Here is a 25,006-nt window from a genome sequence, read left to right as displayed (position 1 = left end):
CATAAACCAAACAGCTATATCAGTACAGTGCTGCCATCTGCTGTTTGGGTTTGCACCCGTAAACATCAGACCATCGAACATCAAATACTAATGTATGGTTGTACAAATGGGCTACAGTAGAGTCACTTCTACTGAAATAATTTTCTGCCCCTAAATGTGACTCATGCTGTTGTTCTCAAAACAAAACGACAACAAATGCTACACGTGGTTTAATTCATTCATGTTATCATTTGTTTTTCCGCTTTAATTAAGTCCAAACCTACAAGCAGCCATAAATAACCATATAGCCATATATCCCAACATGGGACAGGTGCACAGCGGCACACGTGTATAAAAGAAGATTAACAAAAAGGTGCTGTGGCTTTTAACACGATCATCAACGGTAAACCTCGGATTAAAATAATGTTTGGATTTAATTCAGGCTTCCTAACTATTTTTGGAAATAAAACAATGAAGAAAACGTTTCCTTCGTGGTTTGTTTTGTAACAAACCATCTGTTGTTTTGTAACGCGGGTCTCTTGAACGCGCACCGCCGTGACGCGCCCATGACGTAGGGACGTGTGGACAACAAACAGTCGTCGGGTCTCCAGCTAGCTAGCAGAAGCTAACTCTTTATACACGTAGCGTCGCCTTCAAACCCCGTACCGGGGGTTTCCACTTGCGCCGGGATTTATATTTAATTCCCCCAAAAAATATCGAATAGCATCGGTTCATTCGGCGGATGTAGCTGTCTCTGGGAAACAAACCGCTAGCGCTGACGTTAGCCACCGAGACGTGTTCCCTGCTCGCTGTTTTTCTCCTTGAGTCCAGGCTGCTGGTGAGCCGTTCTCCAGGGCACCGAGACCCGGTCACCAGCCAACCGAGTCGCGATCCCCAGCCAACCGAGTCGCGATCCCCAGCCTACCGAGACCCGGTCCCTAGCCCACCGAGACCCGCTCACCAGCCCACCGAGACCCGCACTTCAGGGCACCTAGACCAACTCTCCAGACCTCCGAGACCCGCTTTCCAGCACCCCAAGACCCGGTCTCCAACACACCGGGACCCGCCGCAGGTGGCGGGACCGTTTTACCGATATAGTTTGTCAGAGGTCAAGCCTTTGGGTCCCACGAAACAAGTGGAGAATGAAGCCTCATCTCGGCCTACATGTCACCGGGCATTAAGTTGAAGCTAGGTAGCGCAGCCAAGTTCATGCAAATCCACTGGTCTGGTCGGGGACTGGCTCACTGTACTGGCTCACTGTACTGGCCTAATGGAGGCGCCCTGACTGAACTGGACGTCCTGATCTTTCAAACGCTGCCTGCAGTTTGCTGATGGCCTGACGGCTGTTCCTGCGTTATCACAGGGGTATGTCTACTTTGGTTTATTGGTCAAACAAAACAAAACCCGTGTGCGGATATCCAGGTGGGGTCAGAGAGGTAAAGGTTACATAATGTACAAGGAACGGAAACACCCTGGGGAATGAGTACATGAATCGACCATGTCCTACTGTTATACATCTTTTTTTTTAATCATTATGCATACAAAGTCAGCTTCATAATTTGAGCAGTAAATATGAATGATAGTACTTTTGCATGTCAGTAACTGTAAATTGCAACCATTGTTTATAATAATTCATCTAACATTTATCTTTTTTCATTAGGGTCAAATTGTAGCACCAAATAATGTCCACTGCCTGATTGTTTTTGTTCTAGTAGTTCTACTATCCAGCCTCTCTGCCACAACTGAAGACTTGCATTAACTGGAGATGAGAACATGAACATCGAGGAGCAGCCTTTAGATCTGTGCAATGTTAAAACACAAAGCAGCGTGAACCATGAGCACAACAGCAGCCACACCGAGGGCGTCCTGTCCCGGATCACTGAACTGATGATGGACGGGGACACAGGCAAACAGAACAATGTCCCCCCACAGCCCTGTGAGACGTACCCCCGGGGGGGGGTGGAGGAGGACTACCACCCGGCCCCAGGGACTCGGCTACTCGACGAGGTGAACGGGAATAAGAACAGCAGTGGCGCCCCAGACGGCCCCACAGCTGGACACCCTAAGGACCGTTTGGGTCTGGAGGAGAACCACGGGGACATCAGGGTGGAGGTCATCGAGCAGAGCAACACGGAGAGTGCGAAGTTCGCCATGGGGGACGGCGGCGGGGACATGGACATCGGGGTGGACTTGAGCCTAGATGAGAGCGGGGTCCTGGAGGGCGACCCAGAGAGCCTGGAGCCGTCGGTGGCCGCCTGCAGATACACCAACAAGGAGGCAGAGAGCCCCTCCGAACGAGGCCAGGACAGGACAGAAGCTGCTGCGGCCCCCGACCAGGCCCTGTTGCCCCCTAGCCCGGAGGATGGGGAGGACCACCACAGAGCAGACACCAAGAAGGTGACCTTCCCCTCAGATGAGGATATTGTTTCTGGAGCGGTGGAGCCCAAGGACCCCTGGAGACATGGTAAGTCCTTGTGCGTCGGCGTGGATACTTTGTTGAAGTTGGGTAATGTTACAAAGGTTGAGTTCATCGCAGGCAGTGTGGTGGTGCCCAGAAGTCTCTCCATACATTAGGCTGATTATAACATGTCTCAAATGATGAGATACGCCCAACAACAGAGCCCTGTTACTGGAGCCATGCAATCATTTGAGTATTTTCATAATAATAATATCATGCCATTTGATACACTTTTATCTAAAGCGTTGGATAATTCTGTGAGCGAGGACATCGGTTCCCATGTGCCTCTCTCAAGGCTGGTGAGGGTTCTTGGAGCAGCCTGGAACCCTAACCTGAACCCCAACTGCAAGATCCCAAGGCCACGTTCTCGCCTGGCTAAGAAAACGGCATGCATGCAATATTTTCACACAATCTATTTTCCCGTATTGTTTCCTGGTGCGTCTATAGAGGAGCAGCATTGGGACTCACTGTCTTCCACTCCTTCAGGTGTGCCTTCTTTGGTAAAGGTTTTGTTTGTTCAGAGAGAACGAAGCTGTAGGAAGCACTGCAGGATGTGTTGTGAGCGGAGCACTATTGATCCAGGGTCCTTCTTGAGCTTACATCCAGACAGGCTCCAACTGCTCAGGCTAGGGAGTTGTGCACAGTGTCCATTGTCAGAACACGTGTCATTTACAAGTAGCCTCTGTTTGTTTTTGTGATCATCATAAGGGCTGAAGTGTCTCTCAAGTGGGTTGGTTTTCTTTCTACAGCTCTGTTGTTGTGTGTTGTGTTGACTCAGCCTACTTCCTGGTAAAACTTGTGTGTTCAGCGTTTTGCTGGTCATGCTTGTCTCTGGATTGTGTTGTTGCTCAGTCTATCAAACTACAAATGTGGGCCACTTGAAGCCAAGGGTCATTGAGGCAGGGCCGCCCGCTGGGCGATGAGGTGCTTGAGGACACAGCGACACGAGCAGCGAGGTGCAGGTACACACAAAGCTGGTCTGTAACGCTGCAGACTGCTGTGCACCAGCAGGGAGAAATCCATCTACATTTGAAACGACAATATTTCGCTGTTGGTACAGTAAAGATAGAAGACATAAAAACAAGTTCCAACTACTAACCATTTCTAGGTTAACCAATTCCCTGTATGCAACAAAGATAGCTGGGATAAGATGCTACACAATGCTATTGTTTTTAAGGGCCAGGACATGCAACATACAATTAGTGTGTACATTAAGTGCCAGGACGTATAACATACAATAAGTGTGTACAGTAAGTGCCAGGCACAAAGCAAAGGTATCCAGATATTATGTTCTCGTTCTACATGATTTATCTCCAGTGCTATTGAAGTTCCAAAAGTCCAACTGATAGTATCGGGATAAAAAGGGAAAGGCCGCCAGTGTCTGCTGCAGAAATCACATGATGTTCCATGAAAGCCTTAACTATAACCATTTAATCACATGATGTTCCATGAAAGCCTTAACTATAACCATTAAATCACATGATGTTCCATGAAAGCCTTAACTATAACCATTTAATCACATGATGTTTCATGTTCCATGAAAGCCTTAACTATAACCATTTAATCACATGATGTTTCATGAAAGCCTTAACTATAACCATTTAATTACATGATGTTTCATGAAAGCCTTAACTATAACCATTTATTCACATAATGTTTCATGAAAGCCTTAACTATTACCATTTAATCACATAATGTTTCATGAATGCCTTAACTATAACCATTTAATCACATAATGTTTCATGAAAGCCTTAACTATTACCATTTAATGCCTAAGGAAACTTTTGAGTCTAGCAGGACGTGTCTTGCAGAGGACTTCTTGTGTGTGTGTGTGTGTGTGTGTGTGTGTGTGTGTGTTTGCGCTCAGGCCAGTTTGGTGGACCACTAGTTTTAATGTCACTTCTGTATGACCTTTAACCCTCCGCTGCCATGAAGCTATGTTCCCTTAGTCGTGATCTGTTGTAGAACCGTCTTGGGACCCAAATTATCCTCGTGAATCTACCCCTGGTCTCTGTCAGAGATTGCTGAAGGCTCCTGAATGACTGCTTAGAATGACAAAGCATTTGTGTTGTAACACTAAACCCTACACATGGGAACCATGGGCCTTGAAGTTCCACGAAATCTAGCTTTCATCACAGTCAAGAAGTGAAATAGTACAGCTGTTGTCAAGGAGGATCAACTAACCCTAACCGTTATCAGATCGAATGAGTGGTGAGGGGTTAACCCTAGAGCATCTTAACTAAAGCACTAGTTAAAGTGGACGAAACTAAAAAGCCAATGTGGCCATTTATTGTTTACTTCCATGTAGGCCCTAAAGTGATGATTGAATAAACAGGCACCATCAATGTTTGTAAGTGACGGATATTGACCTCCGCTTAAATCCCCTGAAAGTTCTGGTGTCATGATGAATGCTCATAATGGAGTTGTGAGGCAGGTCTGTCATCGTTCCTTCCTGCGTTGACCTTTCCCATAGTGAGTGGATAAACCCGGTAGACTTTTTTCCGTCAGGTTAACGAGAGATTTGCGATTGAAAACTGCATCGAATCGGTCTGGAATTTCCAAAGAACAAATGTCAGGTATCCGATATTCACCTGGGTCTGTTTTACCCTGGCTTAAGGCCTTCCACGCACATGTCTGTCTGGGTATGTCTGTGCTTGTTCGGAGGCGGAGACCACAAGCCAGGAAATGAAATGTACCTAACCCTAACCCTAACCCCCCAGGCTCGTCATGGTTTACCCTAACCACAATGGGCCCAGTATCTCCTGAGCCGGTATCAGGTGCTTCAGGCACTAGTCTTTAATGTCATTCGCCAGGACAAACAGTCAGCCATTCCAGTGTGTAGCCTAGCTCGTCCGCTGTCTATCTTGGATCTCTTGTCGTCTCCATTTGTCCTTCATCATTGTAGGAGAAGCTGCTCTCAAATGTCTCCATCCTCACCCCAGGTAGTCAATACATGAAGGTGTTAACCATGAGTCTATTGGGATTGTTTTAGAATGGGGGATATTGTACTTAGAAAATAGGAATGGCATTGAAAAATTGTGGGACCACTAGGGCTGGGCGTAAAATCTAATTTTTTATCGCGATTTCGTTTTTAGGGACAAACGATCACAATACTAATATAATCGAATTTCCTTTTATTTTATTTTAGACAATTTTTAAATTGTCAATTTTTTTGACAATTTTGTGTATTTTTTTCAGGCGTAATTTCAAAGTTTTCAGTTACAAAAGATTTTTTGGTAAAGACATGCTGATTAAATACATCGTGTTTTCAAACTCAAAAATAATCGTTTGAATAATCGTGATTTCAATATTGACCCAAATAATCGTGACTATGATTTTTTCCATTATCGAGCAGCCCTAGTGACCACGATACAGTCTGTAGGCTTCTACAAAGTCACTGTATTCTCCATGGGAAGAATCTCAACTCAGATGGGGTTAATTGTTGCAGAAAGATATGCATATTAAAGATGTAGACTGTCAGCATTCTGTGTTCTTGCCTTTATGTCACCGAATGCACACATTGTAGCGCAAATGTGAAATATAGCCTGTATGAATTCTTTGATGACAGACTACAATGTTGCCTCCCAAAAGATGCTTCACTCAGCATAATGAATCATCCAGTTGAACACTGGATTCATGACTTGTTTTGTTTTAGTATTTTGGTCGGTGAACTGTTGATTGTGCATCCACTTTCGGCAACATTTACCATATATCCTCCATATCTCACCTGGAATTGTCAAAGTCCCTAATCCTATAATGGCTGTTTATAATCCGCTGTTTAAGATATGATAAGATAATAATTTATTAGTCCCACAGTGGGGGGATTTGCAGGGTCACAGCAGCAAAGAGGATAGTGCAAATAACAGTAGTGCAAACTACAATATTAATAATGGACTGTGTGTGTGTGTCAGCGAGAGCAGTGCAGATTGTAGACTCCGACTGCTACAGGAAGGAACGTCCTGTGGTACCTCTCCATCACACACTGCGGGTGTCTCAGCCTATCACTGAAGGTGCTGCTCAGTGATGTGACTCGTGAAGGGGGTGGGACGTGTTGTCCAACATGGATGATGGCTTTGCTATCATCCTCCTGTCACCAACCACCTCCACTGGGTCAAACAAGCATCCCAGGACAGAGCTGGCTCTCTTTATGAGTTTCTTCAGTCTCTTCCTGTCAGAAGCCGTGATGCTGCTGCTCAAGCACAAAAGATGGCTGATGCCACCACAGATCATTAAAGGTTCTCAGGAGCGCCACCTGCCAACCAAAGGAACTGTGTTTCTTCAGCAGAAAGAGTCTGCTCTGGCCCCCATAGAGGGCATTGATCATCCCGCTACAGTCCATTTTATTGTTAATGTGTAGTCCCAGGTACCACAGACTCAATGTCGACCCCCTGGACGTTCACCGTGTGGGTGAGGGATGTTTACGCCTGCTGAAGTCCACCACCAGCTCCTTAGCCTTCGCCACGTTGTTCTGGAGGTGGGTCCGCTGGCACCAGTCAACAAAGTCCCAGTTTAGTCCCCTGTTCTCTGTGTCGTCGCCGTCCCTGATCAGACCGAAGACCGCAGAGTCGTCAGGGAACTTCTGGAGGTAGCAGTGTGGGAGGTTGTACCTGAAGTATGGAGGGTTCAAATGAAGGGAGCCGGGAAGGTTCCCTGTGCTGCAGACCACCTTGGTGGACTGGAAGTCCTTCCTCCTCACATACTGTGGACGGTTTGTGAGGTAGTCCAGGACCCAGGCAGCAAGTTGAGGGTCCACTCCAGCATGTTCCAGCTCGTCCCTCCACAGAGATCATAGAACATGTTCCTCACAGGGTGAGGGTTAGGGTTAGGGTTAGCTTCCAGCTGTCTCCAGGTGGGAGAGGGATCTTTTGAGGAGGTAGATCATGGCGTCCTTCACTCCAATGCCAGACCGGTAGGGTCATGTAGTTGTGTACTCGTGGTATTGTAGTTGTGTATTTGTGGTATTGCAGTTGTGTACTTGTGGTATTGTAGTTCTGTATTTGTGGTATTGTAGTTGTGTACTCGTGGTATTGTAGTTGTGTACTCGTGGTATTGTAGTTGTGTACTCGTGATATTGTAGTCGTGTACTCGTGGTATTGTAGTTGTGTACTCTCTATTGTAGTTGTGTATTCGTGGTATTGTAGTATTTGTGGTATTGTAGTTGTGTATTTGTGGTATTGTAGTTGTGTACTCGTGGTATTGTAGTTGTGTACTCTCTGTATTGTAGTTGTGTACTCGTGGTATTGTAGTATTTGTGGTATTGTAGTTGTGTATTTGTGGTATTGTAGTTGTGTAATTGTGGTATTGTAGTTGTGTAATTGTGGTATTGTAGTTGTGTAATTGTGGTATTGTAGTTGTGTACTTGTGGTATTGTAGTTGTGTACTTGTGGTATTGTAGTTGTGTACTTGTGGTATTGTAGTTGTGTACTTGTGGTATTGTAGTTGTGTATTCGTAGTTTTGTAGTTGTGTATTCGTTGTATTGTATTATTTGTGGTATTGTAGTTGTGTATGCGTGGTATTGTAGTTGTGTGTTTGTGGTATTGTAGTTGTGTACTCGTGGTATTGTAGTTGTGTACTCTTGGTATTGTAGTTGTGTACTCGTGGTATTGTAGTTGTGTACTCTCTGTATTGTAGTTGTGTATTCGTGGTATTGTAGTTGTGTACTCGTGGTATTGTAGTATTTGTGGTATTGTAGTTGTGTATTTGTGGTATTGTAGTTGTGTACTCATTGTATTGTAGTTGTGTACTTGTGGTATTGTTGTTGTGTATTTGTGGTATTGTAGTTGTGTACTCGTGGTATTGTAGTTGTATATTCGTGTTGTTGTAGTTGTGTATTTGTGGTATTGTAGTTGTGTACTCGTGTTATTGTAGTTGTGTATTTGTGGTATTGTACTTGTGGTATTGTTGTTGTGTATTTGTGGTATTGTAGTTGTGTACTCGTGGTATTGTAGTTGTGTACACGTGGTATTGTAGTTGTGTATTGGTGGTATTGTAGTTGTGTATTTGTGGTAATGTAGTTGTGTACTTGTGGTATTGTAGTTGTGTACGCATGGTATTGTTGTTGTGTACTTGTGGTATTGTAGTTGTGTACGCATGGTATTGTAGTTGTGTACTTGTGGTATTGTAGTTGTGTACGCGTGGTATTGTAGTTGTGTACGCGTGGTATTGTAGTTGTGTACGCGTGGTATTGTAGTTGTGTACTTGTGGTATTGTAATTGTGTACTTGTGGTATTGTAGTTGTGTACTTGTGGTATTGTAGTTGTGTACTTGTGGTATTGTAGTTGTGTACTCGTGGTATTGTAGTTGTGTTTGTGGTATTGTAGTTGTGTATTTGTGGTATTGTAGTTGTGTACTTGTGGTATTGTAGTTGTGTGTTTGTGGTATTGTAGCTGTGTACTTGTGTTATTGTAGTTGTGTACTCGTGGTATTGTAGTTGTGTGTTTGTGGTATTGTAGCTGTGTACTTGTGGTATTGTAGCTGTGTACTTGTGGTATTGTAGTTGTGTGCGCGTGGTTTTGTAGTTGTGTGCGCGTGGTTTTGTAGTTGTGTGCGCGTGGTATTGTAGTTGTGTGCGCGTGGTATTTTAGTTGTGTGTTTGTGGTATTGTAGTTGTGTGTTTGTGGTATTGTAGCTGTGTACTTGTGGTATTGTAGCTGTGTGCGCGTGGTTTTGTAGTTGAATGTTGAAAGTTCAATGTTGCTGTCCTTCTCCTATACTCTCCACACTGCACACAGCTGTGGTGTGTGGACGCACACTGGTGAAGCATGTGCTTGCAGCATCATTGCATCATACTACAAACTTGTGCTGCCAGGTCATCTTTTGTGGTCCTGCTACCTGTGAATGTTGGCCAATCACTAAAGCCTTTTAAAGAGGTGCTTTAAGGCCATTGTGTCCTTTACTTACTAAGAACCAGGAGCCCATGTGCTCTTGCTGCTGCAAATGATGTGCTGATTGAGTTCTAAGACTGAGAGCCCACAGTGTAATCAGAACTAGTCCGTACTATGTGAAGGCCCACCTCTAATTCCACATGTTGTATAGGCATTGAGCATTAATCTTACTAGGGTTAGGGTGTAACCCTGTACACCGAGGGGGTTGTAGAACTAGCCCCACAGCAACAGGCCTAACCCTTAACATTTATCTTGGATCCTAACACATCCTGATGTGTGTGTGTGTGTGTGTGTGTGTGTGTGTGTGTGTGTGTGTGTGTTTTAATGATAAGGACATGTGACCTGAAGCCTTCTTGACCCACCAATAAGAGATGGTTTACAAAGGCCACATAGGCTATTTCACAAAAATGTTATTTCTATTAATCCCAGTTTAACTTAATTTCTAGTCGCTGTGTGTGAGCTGGGGTTAAGACAGTGCTTTGTAGTAGAGATAGACCGATATGGTTTTTTCAGGGCCGATACCGATTATTAGTGGTCAAGGGGCCGATAACCGACATTTGGAGCCGATATTAATTTACAGAAAAAGGGAAAAGATTGGTGTCAAAATTTTGAATAATACAAACTCCAACACTTAACTTCATTTAAATGCCTTTAAGCATATGTTTTAATAAACACAACAGCTTATCAGATTTGCAACATAACTCAATTTAAACAAATAAATGGCTCACTAACATTTTCCTGAACTGAAATGTTAATCTTTTACTTATCTTTCTTTTAAGTTCAAACAAAAACAAAAAGTGCAGGGTTTTCTAATGAAGTTAAAGGGTAATTCCGGTGTAAAATGGATTTTGGATATGTTTTGTATGATAATGAGTTGAAACGTTCGTTTTTTGAAGCACAAAAACTGTATATAGACGCTTTCTTCAGTTGGCTCTTTTTAGCCGATTCTATCAAAACGCTATAAACTTGGAACGATGGGGCATTTGTTATGGTAAAAACTTTATCGCTATTTTAAACCACTTAAAAGGCTAAAAGTAGCCCGACACTTCTTTGGTAGTATAATATGGGTCTTAACATATAAAACGAGGCATTGAGAACTTTGTAAGTGTACAGATTGTTTATTAAAAATGACATTTTATACACACAATACCGTTAGTAGATCACCCGTCGACGCCATTTTGTTTTTAAGACTCGATAGGTAGATTGACGAACACAGAGCTTGCGTGTTGCTGACGGATGTCACAATCTCTGTGTTCGTCAATCTACCTATCGAGTCTTAAAAACAAAATGGCGTCGGCGTCTCTCTCTCTCTCTCTCTCTCTCTCTCTCTCTCTCTCTCTCTCTCTCTCTCTCTCTCTCTCTCTCTCTTCTTACTTTTATCACTGACTATTTCCCTATCAATATTATCAGCAACCTTGTTTCAAGTTATTAAACCTTTAAAAAAACACTAAATAGCCTACAGCATCTTCACTTTAATAATCAGTGTTTATCATAGGAACAGACAGCTGCTGCTAACGTATTGGGCCTCACAGTAACGTTAGTAGTCGTGAGTTGTAGAGTTTCGCTACAGTCTGCTGAGCGTCTAGAGCCAGAGAAGGAGAAAACGGACCGCTGGGCTAACGTTACGCTAAAAGCTAATCAGCCTTCACCTTAAAGCCTAAGGGCTCGAGGGGCTCCGTGGTTACGCAGTTGGATAGCGCATTACGCAGTTGTAGAAGTATAACCACCGCTTAACGTGCTTCCCTGCAACAAAACTGGACTGAATTGAGTTTATTAGGTTTTTACTCTCACTCACACACAGACTTCTACTATCACGGAATATATATTGATATTATCAACAAACCTTGTTTCGAGTGATTAACAGGCAAGCCGGACTGTGAGCAGAGCTGCCGCTTATGTTTACATAACGTTAATGGGCTCACAGTAATGTTACTAGTAGTTAGTAGTAGTAGTAGTGAGTTGTAGAGGACTGGGATGTTTATTACAATTTCGGGAGAGTCTGCTGCCTTAACTTACCTCGAAACCAAACCAGACAAAACCTTTTCTCCTCTCCGCCCTGTGTGTGTGAGCACTGTGCATGCACAGCTTTCACTGCTGATTGGCTGTTACCCGTCGTGGCTCTGCGTGTAACCAGAGCGTGTAACCAATCAGATGGTGCTGTGGGTGGGACAATGCTGGAGGCAGCGTAGTGACAGCAGACAGAGAGGCGCGGCTGCATCAGAGCCACAATAACCCAGTTTTAAATTGATCTCTTATCGCCCGTCGGATCAAAAAAAAGGCCGATGCCGATATGCCTCAAAATGCCGAATATCGGCGCCGATAATCTGCCCGGCCGATAATCGGTTGATCCCTACTTTGTAGTGTGTTGGGGAAGCTCAAAGCCCTCTACCGCATTGTAATGCCACGGCCGTCATCATGGGCAGTGGTAATGGCAGCATGAACAGCAACAGTACAAGTGAAATCCAATTTGGTTGTTCCGTCTCTACAGTGACGTTTGGTGACACATCATGTACCCTACAGTGATCTCCAAGGCTTTTATTCTGATCAAATAAGTTGATGAAAACCAAATTACAAATGCCTAACGTTACGTACATAATAATGATCTAGAACAGTAGGGCTACAGTTTACATTTACTACTTTTTATTTCATTTTCAATGAAAGAATACTTTTGTTCCTGATTTTCCTCCCTCAACAGACAGGAAGATATGTCCTGCAGCACTCTTATCAGCACTAGGATGCTCTAGCCCAGATCTGAGTCCTTCCTGATGTAAATATAGTCCATCCAGTTGTCAAGTTCAAGGGCCAGTGTCATTATCACATGGCCTGCCCAGACACGCGCTCTTCCTTTTGTCTTTTCTTTCTAAACGTCACTATTTTTTTAATCCACTAACCCTAAAAAATTAATGTCAGAATAAACATTATAAATATAGTTGCAAGCAACCATGGTAGGGTCCTACTGTATGACGAGTATGGTGGTGGCCTAATGAATACATGATGGTAAACATTATTTGATGTCATGCCATGTCGCACAGAATGATTGGTTGAGGTTGGATTAGAACTAGCTCCCCGATGGTCTTGAAACTGACGCAATACCACAACACTACGTGGACATTTGGACTGCCAAGGGCAGATTAGGATTTTTTTTTATGAAATAGAAGTCTTGGTATGGAAGACTTGTATGACTGTTTAAACGTGTTGCAGATCTGTTTACATATGTATGTATTTCGTATACAGACATTAGCCTTATTGCTATGAATTTTACATCACATAGTCCCAGTCACCTGATACGTGTGTGCCGGGTTTGCTGCCTTTTAAAATCTCCGGCACCAAATCTGTTTTAGTGTTTGTCTTAGGTCAAGTTGTGGTCACTGCGCTGAATCCAAATGGTCTGACCATATGGGCTGCGTTTTGAAAGTTGTTCATCAGGGCGAATGGTGAAATGTATAATCATTTTCATGCATATTGCACTTTCCTAGAGGTAATGGCAGCATGTTTAAACTCTGAACTTACAGGCCTTTTTATAGCGCCACCTATATGTTATTCTGGCCCATCTTTTGATTCCCTGACTCATTTTTAGAGTCATACAAGCCTTCTACAACCCAAAAAGTCAGAAAAAGAGAATATATAAACGAATACAATAGGTTTCCTACATTTTGCGTAGGACCCCTGATGAATATTTTTTTCTGATAATCCGAATAATAATATACTATGAATGGATATTGTTATGGCAATAAGCCGCTAATAATCAAAGTTACGAGCTTAATGTCCAAATTTGAGGAAACGACATGATGTGCAAGTTAACTTTGTATCCCAAACCATCCACAGGTGGTTAATTTATCAATTGATGTGATTGATTTCATTATAAAGACCCATTGCTGGAAGGTGCTGAACCGGTCTGACCATACCCGTTTAAAAGTCTCAAAGGGACACACCCCATATCTCCTCCATAGTATGCATTGTCTCTAACCACCCAACCTTAAACCATGCTCCGGATCCAGGCCCACACAGGCTTCACCCAGCCAGACCACACTGTCTGTTTGGCAGCGGCTCACACCTACCTGTCCTCTGCCTTGAGCAGGCAGCTCACAGCAGAGGACAGGTAGGCCTAACCCTAACCCTAACCCTGTCCTCTGCCTTGAACAGGCAGCTCACAGCAGAGGACAGGCAGGCCTAACCCTAACCCTAACCCTGTCCTCTGCCTTGAACAGGCAGCTCACAGCAGAGGACAGGCAGGTCTAACCCTAACCCTGTCCTCTGCCTTGAACAGGCAGCTCACAGCAGAGGACAGGCAGGCCTAACCCTAACCCTAACCCTGTCCTCTGCCTTGAACAGGCAGCTCACAGCAGAGGACAGGCAGGCCTAACCCTAACCCTAACCCTGTCCTCTGCCTTGAGCAGGCAGCGCACAGCAGAGGACAGGAAGATCCCAGTTTGAACTATTTAACAGGCTTAAGGAGAATAAAACATAGCCTACCCATGACTCTATACTGGGATGGTATCTTTTCCCTACCCCCCCCCCCCCCCCCCCTTATCCTGGAGCTGTGGGCTGGTCTCTCCTCCATACCCTCCCCTATCCTGGAGCTGTGGGCTGGTCTCTCCTCCATCCCCTCCCCTATCCTGAAGCTATGGGCTGGTGTCTCCTCCATGCCCTATCCTGGAGCTATGGGCTGGTCTCTCCTCCATACCCTCCCCTATCCTGGAGCTATGGGCAGGTCTCCTCCATACCCTATCCTGGAGCTATGGGCTGGTCTCTCCTCCATACCTTATCCTAGAGCTATGGGGTACAGTGTTTTTATGTTCTAGTAAATCAGGGCAATTGATTAGTGGATCTGGCGTTCCACTTTGCTGGGGACCAGACTGCATGTGAAGAAGATTTCCTCTCAATCTGTTATCCTAGCCTCTGAGTTAAATGCTGTCTTTCACAGTTAGGGTTAGCCCTAGCCCTAACCCTAACCCTTGCCTCTGAGATAAACGCTGTCTTTCATCAGTTAATGAGAGCTTTTCAAACAGAAGCGTGACAGTTAGAAGTTACAAGCGTGCTTAGAAGTGGGGACACGGACATTTGTGCTATCAACTAACCCGGCCCCCTTTTCCCTGGGGGTTGATAAGCATCTCAGAAGGTGGACTTTTATCAAGGTTTATTCTCCACTTCTTAATACTCTGTATGTTATTTAGAATAAACTTTGCTGGTGCAGTATTTGGGAAATCAAATATGTATTGTCTGCACCTTCAACAAAAAATCGTTGCGATTCCGGGATGACGTATTTTTTTTTTGTTTAATCTTCCGTGTGGCTTCACGTATCGCTTCAACGTTGGGGTCAATGGTTCTTCAGGTTTGTGTCTCAACCGTTGTTCCTGTAAAAGAGGTGAGTTCACTAGGGCCATCTCGGACCTCTTTCAGTTCCTCACACCAAATCCCTTTGGATCCCCATTGAGATATTCACTCATAAGAGAAAAGTCACTCATGAAAATGTTCAGTAGCTATGTGGTAAATTGCTAATTAGCCATGCCTTACCCCAAGTTGCGTGTGAATGTGTCATTTCATGCAGAGCAAAAGGCCACCAAACTCACATTCTGATTTTTTTAGCTGCCCTTTTAGTGTGGTCAAGTGATCACCAATGTGTGTGCCTGGATTCAGAGCTAGAAACAGAAAAGCAGAATGAGGTGAAGCAAATGTTGACTCTGTCCATAGCTGGAGATAAGCATCTGAACATTGTATGTCAAGCAAGGCACTTCTGTTTTCAAGGCTATGCCAGTGATTTGCAGTTGTGCAAGCGTCATGCAGGAATTAGAGAATTGTGTGACCTCATACAACTTGTGCGTGCGCCTGTGTGTGTTTGTTTCGTTTCGCCCCCTTTAATCACATAACTCTTAAGTTGTATAGGTAGTACTCGGTGTAGTGATGAAGGTAGTTTAATGTTTCCCAAATCAGTTTCATGTTAATCAAACATAGCAATCATGAAACGCAGTGAAAGCAGGGTATTCAAATTTAACTAATAGCTAAAGTGTGATGGATAAAAGCGTCTGCTGGTAATCCCAAATGCAATCTATTAACAGAATTAACGCCTCAGCCACTCTTCAGGCAAAGCAATATTTTCATGGTAAGCCAAGACAACTTTGGACTGATAACTTGTGCTTGGCATTAGCCATTATTTATAAACTGAAAAGCCGCGTGGGCAACAGCCTCTTCCCCGGGGTGGTGAGCCCGCGTGTCTTCCCCAGTGTGTGTTCTGTCCGTCCTGCTCCACACATTCAAACACCTGTCTTTACTTGTTCCCTCGCTGTTGCTGGGGTAAGCGGAGAACCCAGCCCCCAGAGCCGATGTGTGTTACACCTGGCTCCTGCTGAGGACAGCGGTGTAGAAACAGGAGATGGCTCCGTGGCCACGGGGAGGCTGTGTGTGCATTGGATCAGTACCCTGCACACCATGCAGAAGGAATGCATTGTGGACCCTTTGTAATCCCAGTCAGGCTGTGAATCTTATGCAAGATCGATGTGGTTCGGACGGGTATCCACACACCACCGTGTCGGGGAATCTGCTGGCTTATAAAGAACGAATAAATGCTGGTTCTTTCGGGATTTGATTCATTATTCATCTGTCCTTTTAAGTATAACCAACTATTTGTTTTTTAATTTTATTGGCTTATGTTGTTCCACACTGGAATAAAGATGGGTGACGGGAACACCTTCCCATGTTCAACACGTGACGGTTGAAACACAAGCTCTTGAATGTCCCTTGTTATTCCACATGACTCATGTGTTGGCCGCTGTGTATCTGGGGAGATGTGTTTACACTTCATAATGGGCTGAACGGGTTCCTCCCCTTCCACCGGTTCCCAGAAAGAAGCCGTAGAGGAAGGTGAGCGTAGCAGAGAGCCTCCTTCCTCGCACCAGCAGTTGCAGGGTACGGTTCCCACTCGTTGATCCTGTTAGCCAGGGCTCGAGGCCTGAGACTCTAATGTATTCAGTATTCATCAACGCACTTGAACCCGGTCCGCCATTGTTGGGAAGTCCTGCCGTGCATTCCTTCCTGTACTGATTTTGTACTGGCGCTTTTACAATTCTTCTTTTTATCCGAGGAGAGACGGAGTAGACGTCTGGGTGTACCTGTGTCTCTTCTGCTCCATGAGTGTCACCGAAATACGAAACAAACTGTTTCCAGCCACTGATGTTTTCCAGTTTTTATAGAAGCCCTTACTAACTAGCGTTTTGTATATTTTCCAAAGTTCAATCTTTTATCAAGTTGGTACTCAACAGAATGGCAAGACTAGGCCACGCAACAATCTGTGGGGGTATTTGGGCGTGGCTGTTCCTCTGTGTCGTGTTATTATGGGATACTCCCTTGTTGGCAACAGGGCTGGCCCACCGCGCCGGGCCCCCCCCCCCGTGCACTGAGGTCAGGATCATGAATGAGAAGTCAGTCAACCTGTTTCTTCCTCAGTCCTCTATTAGCCTGATCCGTTTCTCAGGATTTAACCTGATGCATAGGATTAAATAAGGGAGACAGAATAACAAATCACATGTTTTGGTACAAAAGTAACTTTTTGAATGGATTAATAAAAGAATGTTGTCACAAATGAGCCTCATTACTTCCTACGCCAGCTTGTGAAAGAGTCGCACCTTCTGAAGAGACTCAATGCTGAACACACATTGTTGTGTCATGTGTCTCATGTCCTGGGGCCAAGGTTCCTCACGGCTGCCAGTTGCCGTCCATTTCATGCTTTCACTGAACCTTGGCTGCAAGGGGCCTCAGAAATGTGTGTTTTGACCATTGGCCATGCCTTACTGACCGTGGGTTAGTGCACTCAGACCCTGGTCACTGAAGAGAGCGCTCGCCCCAACCAGCAGCGATGTCCTCCAAGCTTTAACCAGCCTTTAAGTTAGCCTTTCATTGAGCTTGGAAACTCCACTGTGATGGCAGAACTTGATCAAGCGTGTTGTCTAATTTATAATTGTACACCCCATTTTCCTGGAAGTTGCCCAACAGGGCCAGGAAAAGGGAAGGTTTGTTGCTCCTCAATAACACTGAGCGCAATCGTGTGGCCAGCAGCAAGTTTACGCTAGTCTTTGTCTATCTGCTCTTCCCCACCTGTCGTCTCCGGCGGGCAGGCTGTGATTTCACCACACAGCCGGCTGTCTCTGCTCCTCTGTGTTGATCTGCTGGATGAGCATCGAGTTGCACGCAGTGTCCATAGAGCCGCTTGGTACTGGTGGCTAACGGCAGCCAAACCACAGCAGCGCAACCTGCCGTCTGAGAGACATGATGCAACAGTTACTGTAGCGTAGACCTCAGATGTACGTGTCATCCTGCTGCAGGTTGCCTACATGTAGACAGCAGCCAGATATCGGGATCAAACCCTGTACCTTTTGTGCTGGCGCTTGGACACGCTGGCCGCTACACTATCCCACTCTTCACTTTCATGGGCTTTACGATGGATTGCGATGGCGCACTCTTCAACTTTCTCACTGAAAAACCTGGCGTGTTGCTTTTCACTGCACATGTTACAGATGCAGTTTCACAGAGCAAGGACTCAGCCTTGTTAGGAAGTGCCTTTGATTCCTATGTTAGAGATGGGAGAGATCAACCCTCCCAGCAGTCCACCCATTCTTCCCAAAGCCAGCAGACAGGGCTGGCATTAATGCCATTTATGACCGTAGAGGCCTGCTGCTTCCGTTTAGCACCTCGTTTAGCTAGCACAGTTCTGGGTACATTGTGTACTACTGGGTTCATCGCCAGACACACCCTCTTTCCATCCCCCTCTCACACACACAAACACAAACATGGATGCATTTGAACCTGTACAACCCAAGTTGTGGTTTCTTCACTGCTTCTCTTGTCAATGAGCAATAATGAAATCAACTCAAAGCAATATTTGTAGCTTAATGTTTTGCTACTCGTATGTTATGATCTTTTGTTTTTACAATCTATACATCTCTATTTTTAGCAAATGTACGCACGCTCACACAATATTTAAGGGGAGGCGATAGATGGAAGAGGATAATTTGAGATTTATGATGATAATTTACGATGACGGCAACAATTCTCTATCCACGCCCCTTGGTGGGATTTCATCATCGATGCAATAGAAAAGTGCAAATATTTGTGTATGAGCCGATGTGGCACCCTGCCTGTAGAGGATGCCCTGCACAAAGCGGGCTTGGGGTCGGGAAACCTTTATGTACCTCTGCCATGGAAAATAGTTGGGCATGCTACCTCGTGCCCATGACCAAACTGGTACCACTCAAGTCCCCGTAATGGGACTCTCGCTCCTGGTGTTAGGATTAGTCCCTTAGAGCGTTGCATCAAGACTCTTCTCTCCTTTCGGTTAAAACCTCATATTTTGGTCACTAGGACCTCAGTTACTTGGAGTGTTAACTTTGGTCAAGAGCCGCGCATTAAATTAACATTAATCATTATCGTCCCATAAGTGTCTTATTTAGGCTCTAAAGGCTTATTGTTTTATTGAGCTTTTATTTCATTGGGCAACTTGGAGACGATAACGGTTAATGGTGAATTAATGCCCTTAAACAAAGCCACACTTAATCCGTCCTCTAGCTCTGTCCGCAATGAAAACTGACATGTGCCATGAGTCAACAGTCCCATTATCCACTATTAATAGACCGGCACTGGATTGACAGGAAGGGAGGTGAATCAACCAGGAAAACCCACAGTGCTATTCAGTGTACGGGGTCAAAGGTTAACTTCCATCAGGAAAACCCACTGTGCTGTTCAGGGGTCAAAGGTTAACTTTCCCCGTAGAGCACAGGCATACTGTAGCTGGAAGGGATCTGAGAGAAGATGGAGCCAGTGGGTTAGGGTTAACCCATACTATAGATGGGTTAGGGTTAGGGTTAACCCATCGGGCTGGGTTTCGGGCCAATTTCCTAAATCGATTCGATTTCAATTCATAAGGTTCTGAATTGATTAATCACGATTCGATTCAATCTGCTCTTAATTAATGAAAATGGCTCAACTGTGTTACAAAATACAAATGTACTTCATTTGTTCTCTTCATCTTAAACAAAAGGTTTTAAGTGAAAACTTGGAAATTGGACAGTTTAAACTTGAGCTGTAAACAACTGTCTCAAGTCTCTAAAGTGCAATTTTGAAATTATAAAGGAATTGCAAGTGAAAGTGTACTTGAACTACAGCATTCCATCACTGCAAATTGCATTAAGGCATTGTTTATTAAAGTGAAAAAAATAATAATAATGATAGAAAAAAAAAATAGATCTTGATATTGCAAAATGTAACTGAAATCGATCCGAAATCGATTAAATCGATTTTTTTACCCAGCCCTATTAACCCATACTGTAGATGGGTTAGGGTTAACCCATACTGTAGATGGGTTAGGGTTAGGGTTAACCCATACTGTAGATGGGTTAGGGTTAACCCATACTGTAGATGGGTTAGGGTTAGGGTTAACCCATACTGTAGATGGGTTAGGGTTAGGGTTAACCCATACTGTAGATGGGCTAGGGTTAGGTTTAACCCATACTATAGATGGGTTAGGTTTAGGGTTAACCCATACTGTATATGGGTTAGGGTTAGGGTTAACCCATACTGTAGATGGGTTAGGGTTAACCCATACTGTAGATGGGTTAGGGTTAACCCATTCTGTAGATGGGTTAGGTTTAGGGTTAACCCATACTGTAGATGGGTTAGGGTTAACCCATACTGTAGATGGGTTAGGGTTAGGGTTAACCCATACTGTAGATGGGTTAGGGTTAGGGTTAACCCATACTGTAGATGGGTTAGGGTTAGGGTTAACCCATACTGTAGATGGGTTAGGGTTAACCCATACTGTAGATGGGTTAGGGTTAGGGTTAACCCATACTGTAGATGGGTTAGGGTTAACCCATACTGTAGATGGGTTAGGGTTAACCCATACTGTAGATGGGTTAGGGTTAACCCAAACTGTAGATGGGTTAGGGTTAACCCATACTGTAGATGGGTTAGGGTTAGGGTTAACCCATACTGTAGATGGGTTAGGGTTAACCCATACTGTAGATGGGTTAGGGTTAACCCATACTGTAGATGGGTTAGGGTTAACCCAAACTGTAGATGGGTTAGGGTTAACCCATACTGTAGATGGGTTAGGGTTAGGGTTAACCCATACTGTAGATGGGTTAGGGTTAACCCATACTGTAGATGGGTTAGGGTTAACCCATACTGTAGGCAGTGGGTGTTGTAGGGAAGAGGAGAAGGACATGAAGTGAGGTCTTGGTCTCACCTTGGTGCCTGAATTCAGAAATGCTGACAGCTGCACAAAGACAGTTTTCACCTATTTCCCCTTACTCTGTCCACAGATCTCTCAAGTTTCTTAATTTTTATTTCTCATCTTAATAAATAAGTTTGCTGCAAACTTCTTTCTTCTAGTTGATGGAGAGTTAGGTGCACTCCAGTTACTAACATGCCTAAAATAAATAAAACAAGTTGCTATATGTGAAAGAATTTGGATTTTTCTGAGCAGTTTTCCCTTGGCCTTAAAATGTTAAATGGTTGAACTGCCCATTCAAGGCCCTGATATACTTCTAACTCAATTTTAATTTGCTTGGTTGCAAAGGCTGCGGAACATCTGCCGAATACTAGAGGAAATGCCAACTTTCATCGGATTGCTCCAGACTCGCCATTTCTGCTGCTTCATTGTGTGTGTGTGTGTGTGTGTGTGTGTGTGTGTGTGTGTGTGTGTGTGTGTGTGTGTGTGTGTGTGTGTGTGTGTGTGTGTGTGTGTGTGTGTGTGTGTGTGTGTGTGTGTGTGTGTGTGCACGCGTCCTGGCTTGTGTTTAAAAACAATGGCTTAGATTGGCTACCATGAAACATGACTGCCTTAGCCAATCATCAACCCTTATCTCAGTCTCCTCACTAGCAGTTTGTGTTTGGAGCCAGGGTTGCGTTCAGATGACGCAGTTTATTCAATCAATTCATAGTAACGGACCGTATTTAACGTACAGTAATTACAAACACTAGTGGTCAGAGATGATGTTTGGTTTAGTGCAGCTCAAATAGAGTAGCATTCCCTGGGGGTGGTTGTTAAGAACAATTGAAGAAAAAAGTCTTCACTTTGAGTACACCAAACAAAAGGTTTACTAAAAGGACTTTAACATCCTTACACATAGCACGCTTCTGTGATCTGAGAGCTGTTATTAACCTGCCAAGGGTGTGTCCATGCCCCGCCCAACTGGTCCAAAGAAGAGGTCCCACAGGGCAGGGCCCACGCCCAGACGGTTCAGGGGCCACGCCCAGACGGTTCAGGGGCCACGCCCAGACGGTTCAGGGGCCACGCCCAGACTGTTCAGACGGTTCAGGGGCCATGCCCAGACGGTTCAGGGGCCATGCCCAGACGGTTCAGGGGCAAGGCCCAGACGGTTCAGGGCCCACGCCCAGACGGTTCAGGGGCCGCGCCCAGACGGTTCAGGGGCCGCGCCCAGACGGTTCAGGGGCCACGCCCAGACGGTTCAGGGGCCACGCCCAGACTGTTCAGACGATTCAGGGACCACGCCCAGACGGTTCAGGGGCCACGCCCAGACGGTTCAGGGGCCACGCCCAGACGGTTCAGGGGCCACGCCCAGACGGTTCAGGGGCCACGCCCAGACGGTTCAGGGGCAAGGCCCAGACGGTTCAGGGGCCACGCCCATACGGTTCAGGGGCCACGCCCAGACGGTTCAGGGGCCACGCCCAGACGGTTCAGGGGCCACGCCCAGACAGTTCAGGGGCCACGCCCAGACAGTTCAGGGGCCACGCCCAGACTGTTCAGACGATTCAGGGACCACGCCCAGACGGTTCAGGGGCCACGCCCAGACGGTTCAGGGGCCACGCCCAAACGGTTCAGGGGCCACGCCCAGACAGTTCAGGGGCCACGCCCAGACGGTTCAGGGGCAAGGCCCAGACGGTTCAGGGGCCACGCCCATACGGTTCAGGGGCCACCGCCTGAGAGTCAGGATGACTCTCAGGCGCATTATCACATTGACCTCCAAGCAGAACACAGGTAGAATAGCCTATATGGGCGATGTGGATGTTTTGGACGAGGCAGGGATGTATATTGCTGTAGAAGTAACAGAGATGTTATGCAAAAGGCCCTGTTAACTTGACCCCATGTTGATTATTTTACAGCCCAGAACGTGACCGTGGATGAGATTCTCAACGCCTACAAACAAGGCTGCCAGAAGCTCAACTGCAAGCCCATCACCAAAGTGCTCAAACAGATTCAGGTGAGGCCCGAACTCAGCTGCAGGGAACCAGTGACACACACACACACACCCATGTACGCACAAACACGCACACAGCGTTTTCCTGGAGGCTGAAGCACCAGGTGCTAAGGAGAGCAGGGTCTCAATGAATTCTGTCCAGCCCGGTTCAGGCAGCAGCAACCCTGCTGTCTAGGGAGATGTGTGTGGACATGGGGAGATGTGTGTGGACATGGGGAGTTGTGTGTGGAGATGTGTGTGGACATGGAGAGATGTGTGTGGACATGGAGAGATGTGTGTGGACATGGAGAGATGTGTGTGGACATGGGGAGATGTGTGTGGACATGGAGAGATGTGTGTGGACAGGGAGAGATGTGTGTGGACATGGAGAGATGTGTGTGGACATGGGGAGATGTGTGTGGACATTGAGAGATGTGTGTGGACATGTGTGTGGACATGGGGAGATGTGTGTGGACATGTGTGTGGAGATGTGTGTGGACATGGGGAGATGTGTGTGGACATGTGTGTGGAGATGTGTGTGGACATGGGGAGATGTGTGTGGACATGGAGAGATGTGTGTGGACATGGGGAGTTGTGTGTGGACATGGGGAGTTGTGTGTGGACATGGGGAGTTGTGTGTGGAGATGTGTGTGGACATGGGGAGATGTGTGTGGACATGGAGAGATGTGTGTGGACATGGAGAGATGTGTGTGGACATGGGGAGATGTGTGTGGACATGTGTGTGGACATGTGTGTGGAGATGTGTGTGGACATGGGGAGATGTGTGTGGACATGGAGAGATGTGTGTGGACATGGGGAGTTGTGTGTGGACATGGGGAGTTGTGTGTGGAGATGTGTGTGGACATGGGGAGATGTGTGTGGACATGGAGAGATGTGTGTGGACATGGAGAGATGTGTGTGCACTGGGCCGGGCTGGAGCCAGCTAGTTGTAGGGTGTAGTCTTTAACATATACGGCTTTAACATTGTGTGAACAGGCACTAACTACATCAGCTGCATCTTGTAGAAGTCCACAGAAATAGCCTCTGAGAAGGCTGTCTTCCAAACAGATCTCCGGTACCTGAGTATAACACGACCAAGGAAACCCGCCACTTACACAACTCAAAGTTCGGTTCCTATGAAAATTAATAACATTTAAGGATTGTTTTCCATTTTGTCATGGAAGTCATGCTGTTGCAAAGCTTGAAAATTTGAAACTTTGGCTATTGTTTCTTTGTCAATCTCCTCAGCTATTAAATAGCTGAGGGTTGTTCTTCAAAGACAGCTATTTAAACGCCACCAAGGGGGTATTTGCTAAAAAAATGCAAAATGTTGTATTCATATTTAATTTTCTTTGGTTGACTTTGTGTTGGGATTAGCCAGCACAGTTTGTCGTAATCCTCCCTTTATAAGCCTTTTTCAAGGTTGCTTTCACTCTTTTCATTTAGTTTGGCTTTTACACAGCTGAACAGATACACACTCAAGGTGAATAAATATGTGTTGCCGACGCTTTAGTTTATGAGTCATGACGTTGTATGAATAAACCAATCATGCTCATTATGAGAATGTATTTGAAAAACCTTAAGTGGTAATTAATTAATATAGAATAACGTCAAATCAAAGAAGGGCAACGGTGAGAGATCTAGAAGGTTCTGAGCAGAGTGTCTGGGAGGTTCTGAGCAGAACGCCCGGGAGGTTCTGAGCAGAACGTCTCTGTAGATATTGCAATATTTGTATTTGTTTCTGCTTTCCTTAGCCACAAGTGCCGGGCAGCCCCTGTAGTCGTTTACTGAGGGAAATGCTAACAAGAAATAAATGCAATAAAGATAAATGGTACTATGAGCCAACAAGCAGTAAATATATTCTGCTTTTTCTTAAGAGCAGGAACATACAGTCAGAGTACATCATTAAATGCATTGGACTAGTTTAGCACCAGAAAGAACGCTGTATTAAGCTATTATATTCCACCCACACTACGTCTAAAGTCCTAACCCTAACCTTCAGTACGTTTAGAGTACATTAAGACAAACATCGGCCAGGATTTCACACATCTTGCACACATTCAGAGCGTGACTCAATCAGGCTTGATTCTCTTTCTAATCACAGGATTCACACCAAGACTGTAAATCCTCCGACGTTTGAATGCATTTGATGAAACACGACAGATGTGAACGCACCCTAAGAATCCGGTCCTTTCTCAGAGGAAAGGCTGCCTGGCTCCCGTCTCACTAGGGGCCCTCACTTGTGATTGGTCACGGAACGGAGTGATGATGAATTAAAGGCTGGAAATGACAGAGGGATCGCATTGCCTCTGGGTGACTGAGTTAGTAATTTGCGTCAAAAGTATGTAGAGTGATGGATGGTAAAGGTGAATGACATATTTCTTAATTTGCCACAATTTCTTGCCCCTAAAATCCCCCACGCTGTTAAAATAGTCTGCCTCCCAGTGATGCAATGGAACATTTGAGGGTCTATTTACATAAGTACCCAAGTCCCCAC

The 25,006-nt window shown here is 45.3% G+C and overlaps 1 protein-coding gene across 2 annotated transcripts in view; it reads left to right on the top strand.

Annotated features, from left to right (window-relative positions):
* Nucleotides 1-566: 566 nt before the first annotated feature.
* Nucleotides 567-25,006, top strand: part of ppp1r37 (protein phosphatase 1, regulatory subunit 37) — a 46,313-nt gene continuing 21,873 nt past the window's right edge. Inside the window, exons 1-3 of one of the 2 annotated variants that reach the window (XM_079733143.1) lie at nt 567-1,344; nt 1,695-2,443; nt 22,436-22,533. In XM_079733143.1, the coding sequence (XP_079589269.1) occupies nt 1,753-2,443; nt 22,436-22,533 (789 nt within the window). In that variant the 5' untranslated portion in view covers nt 567-1,344; nt 1,695-1,752. Of the gene's footprint in view, nt 1,345-1,691; nt 2,444-22,435; nt 22,534-25,006 lie in introns of both variants that reach the window. The other variant, XM_079733142.1, reaches the window with a different exon arrangement.

This window comes from Pollachius pollachius, assembly GCF_949987615.1.
Source record: "Pollachius pollachius genome assembly, chromosome: 3".
NCBI lineage: Eukaryota > Metazoa > Chordata > Actinopteri > Gadiformes > Gadidae > Pollachius > Pollachius pollachius.
Note: the sequence above shows the minus strand (reverse complement) of the source record. Positions and strands in the feature narration are given on the sequence as shown.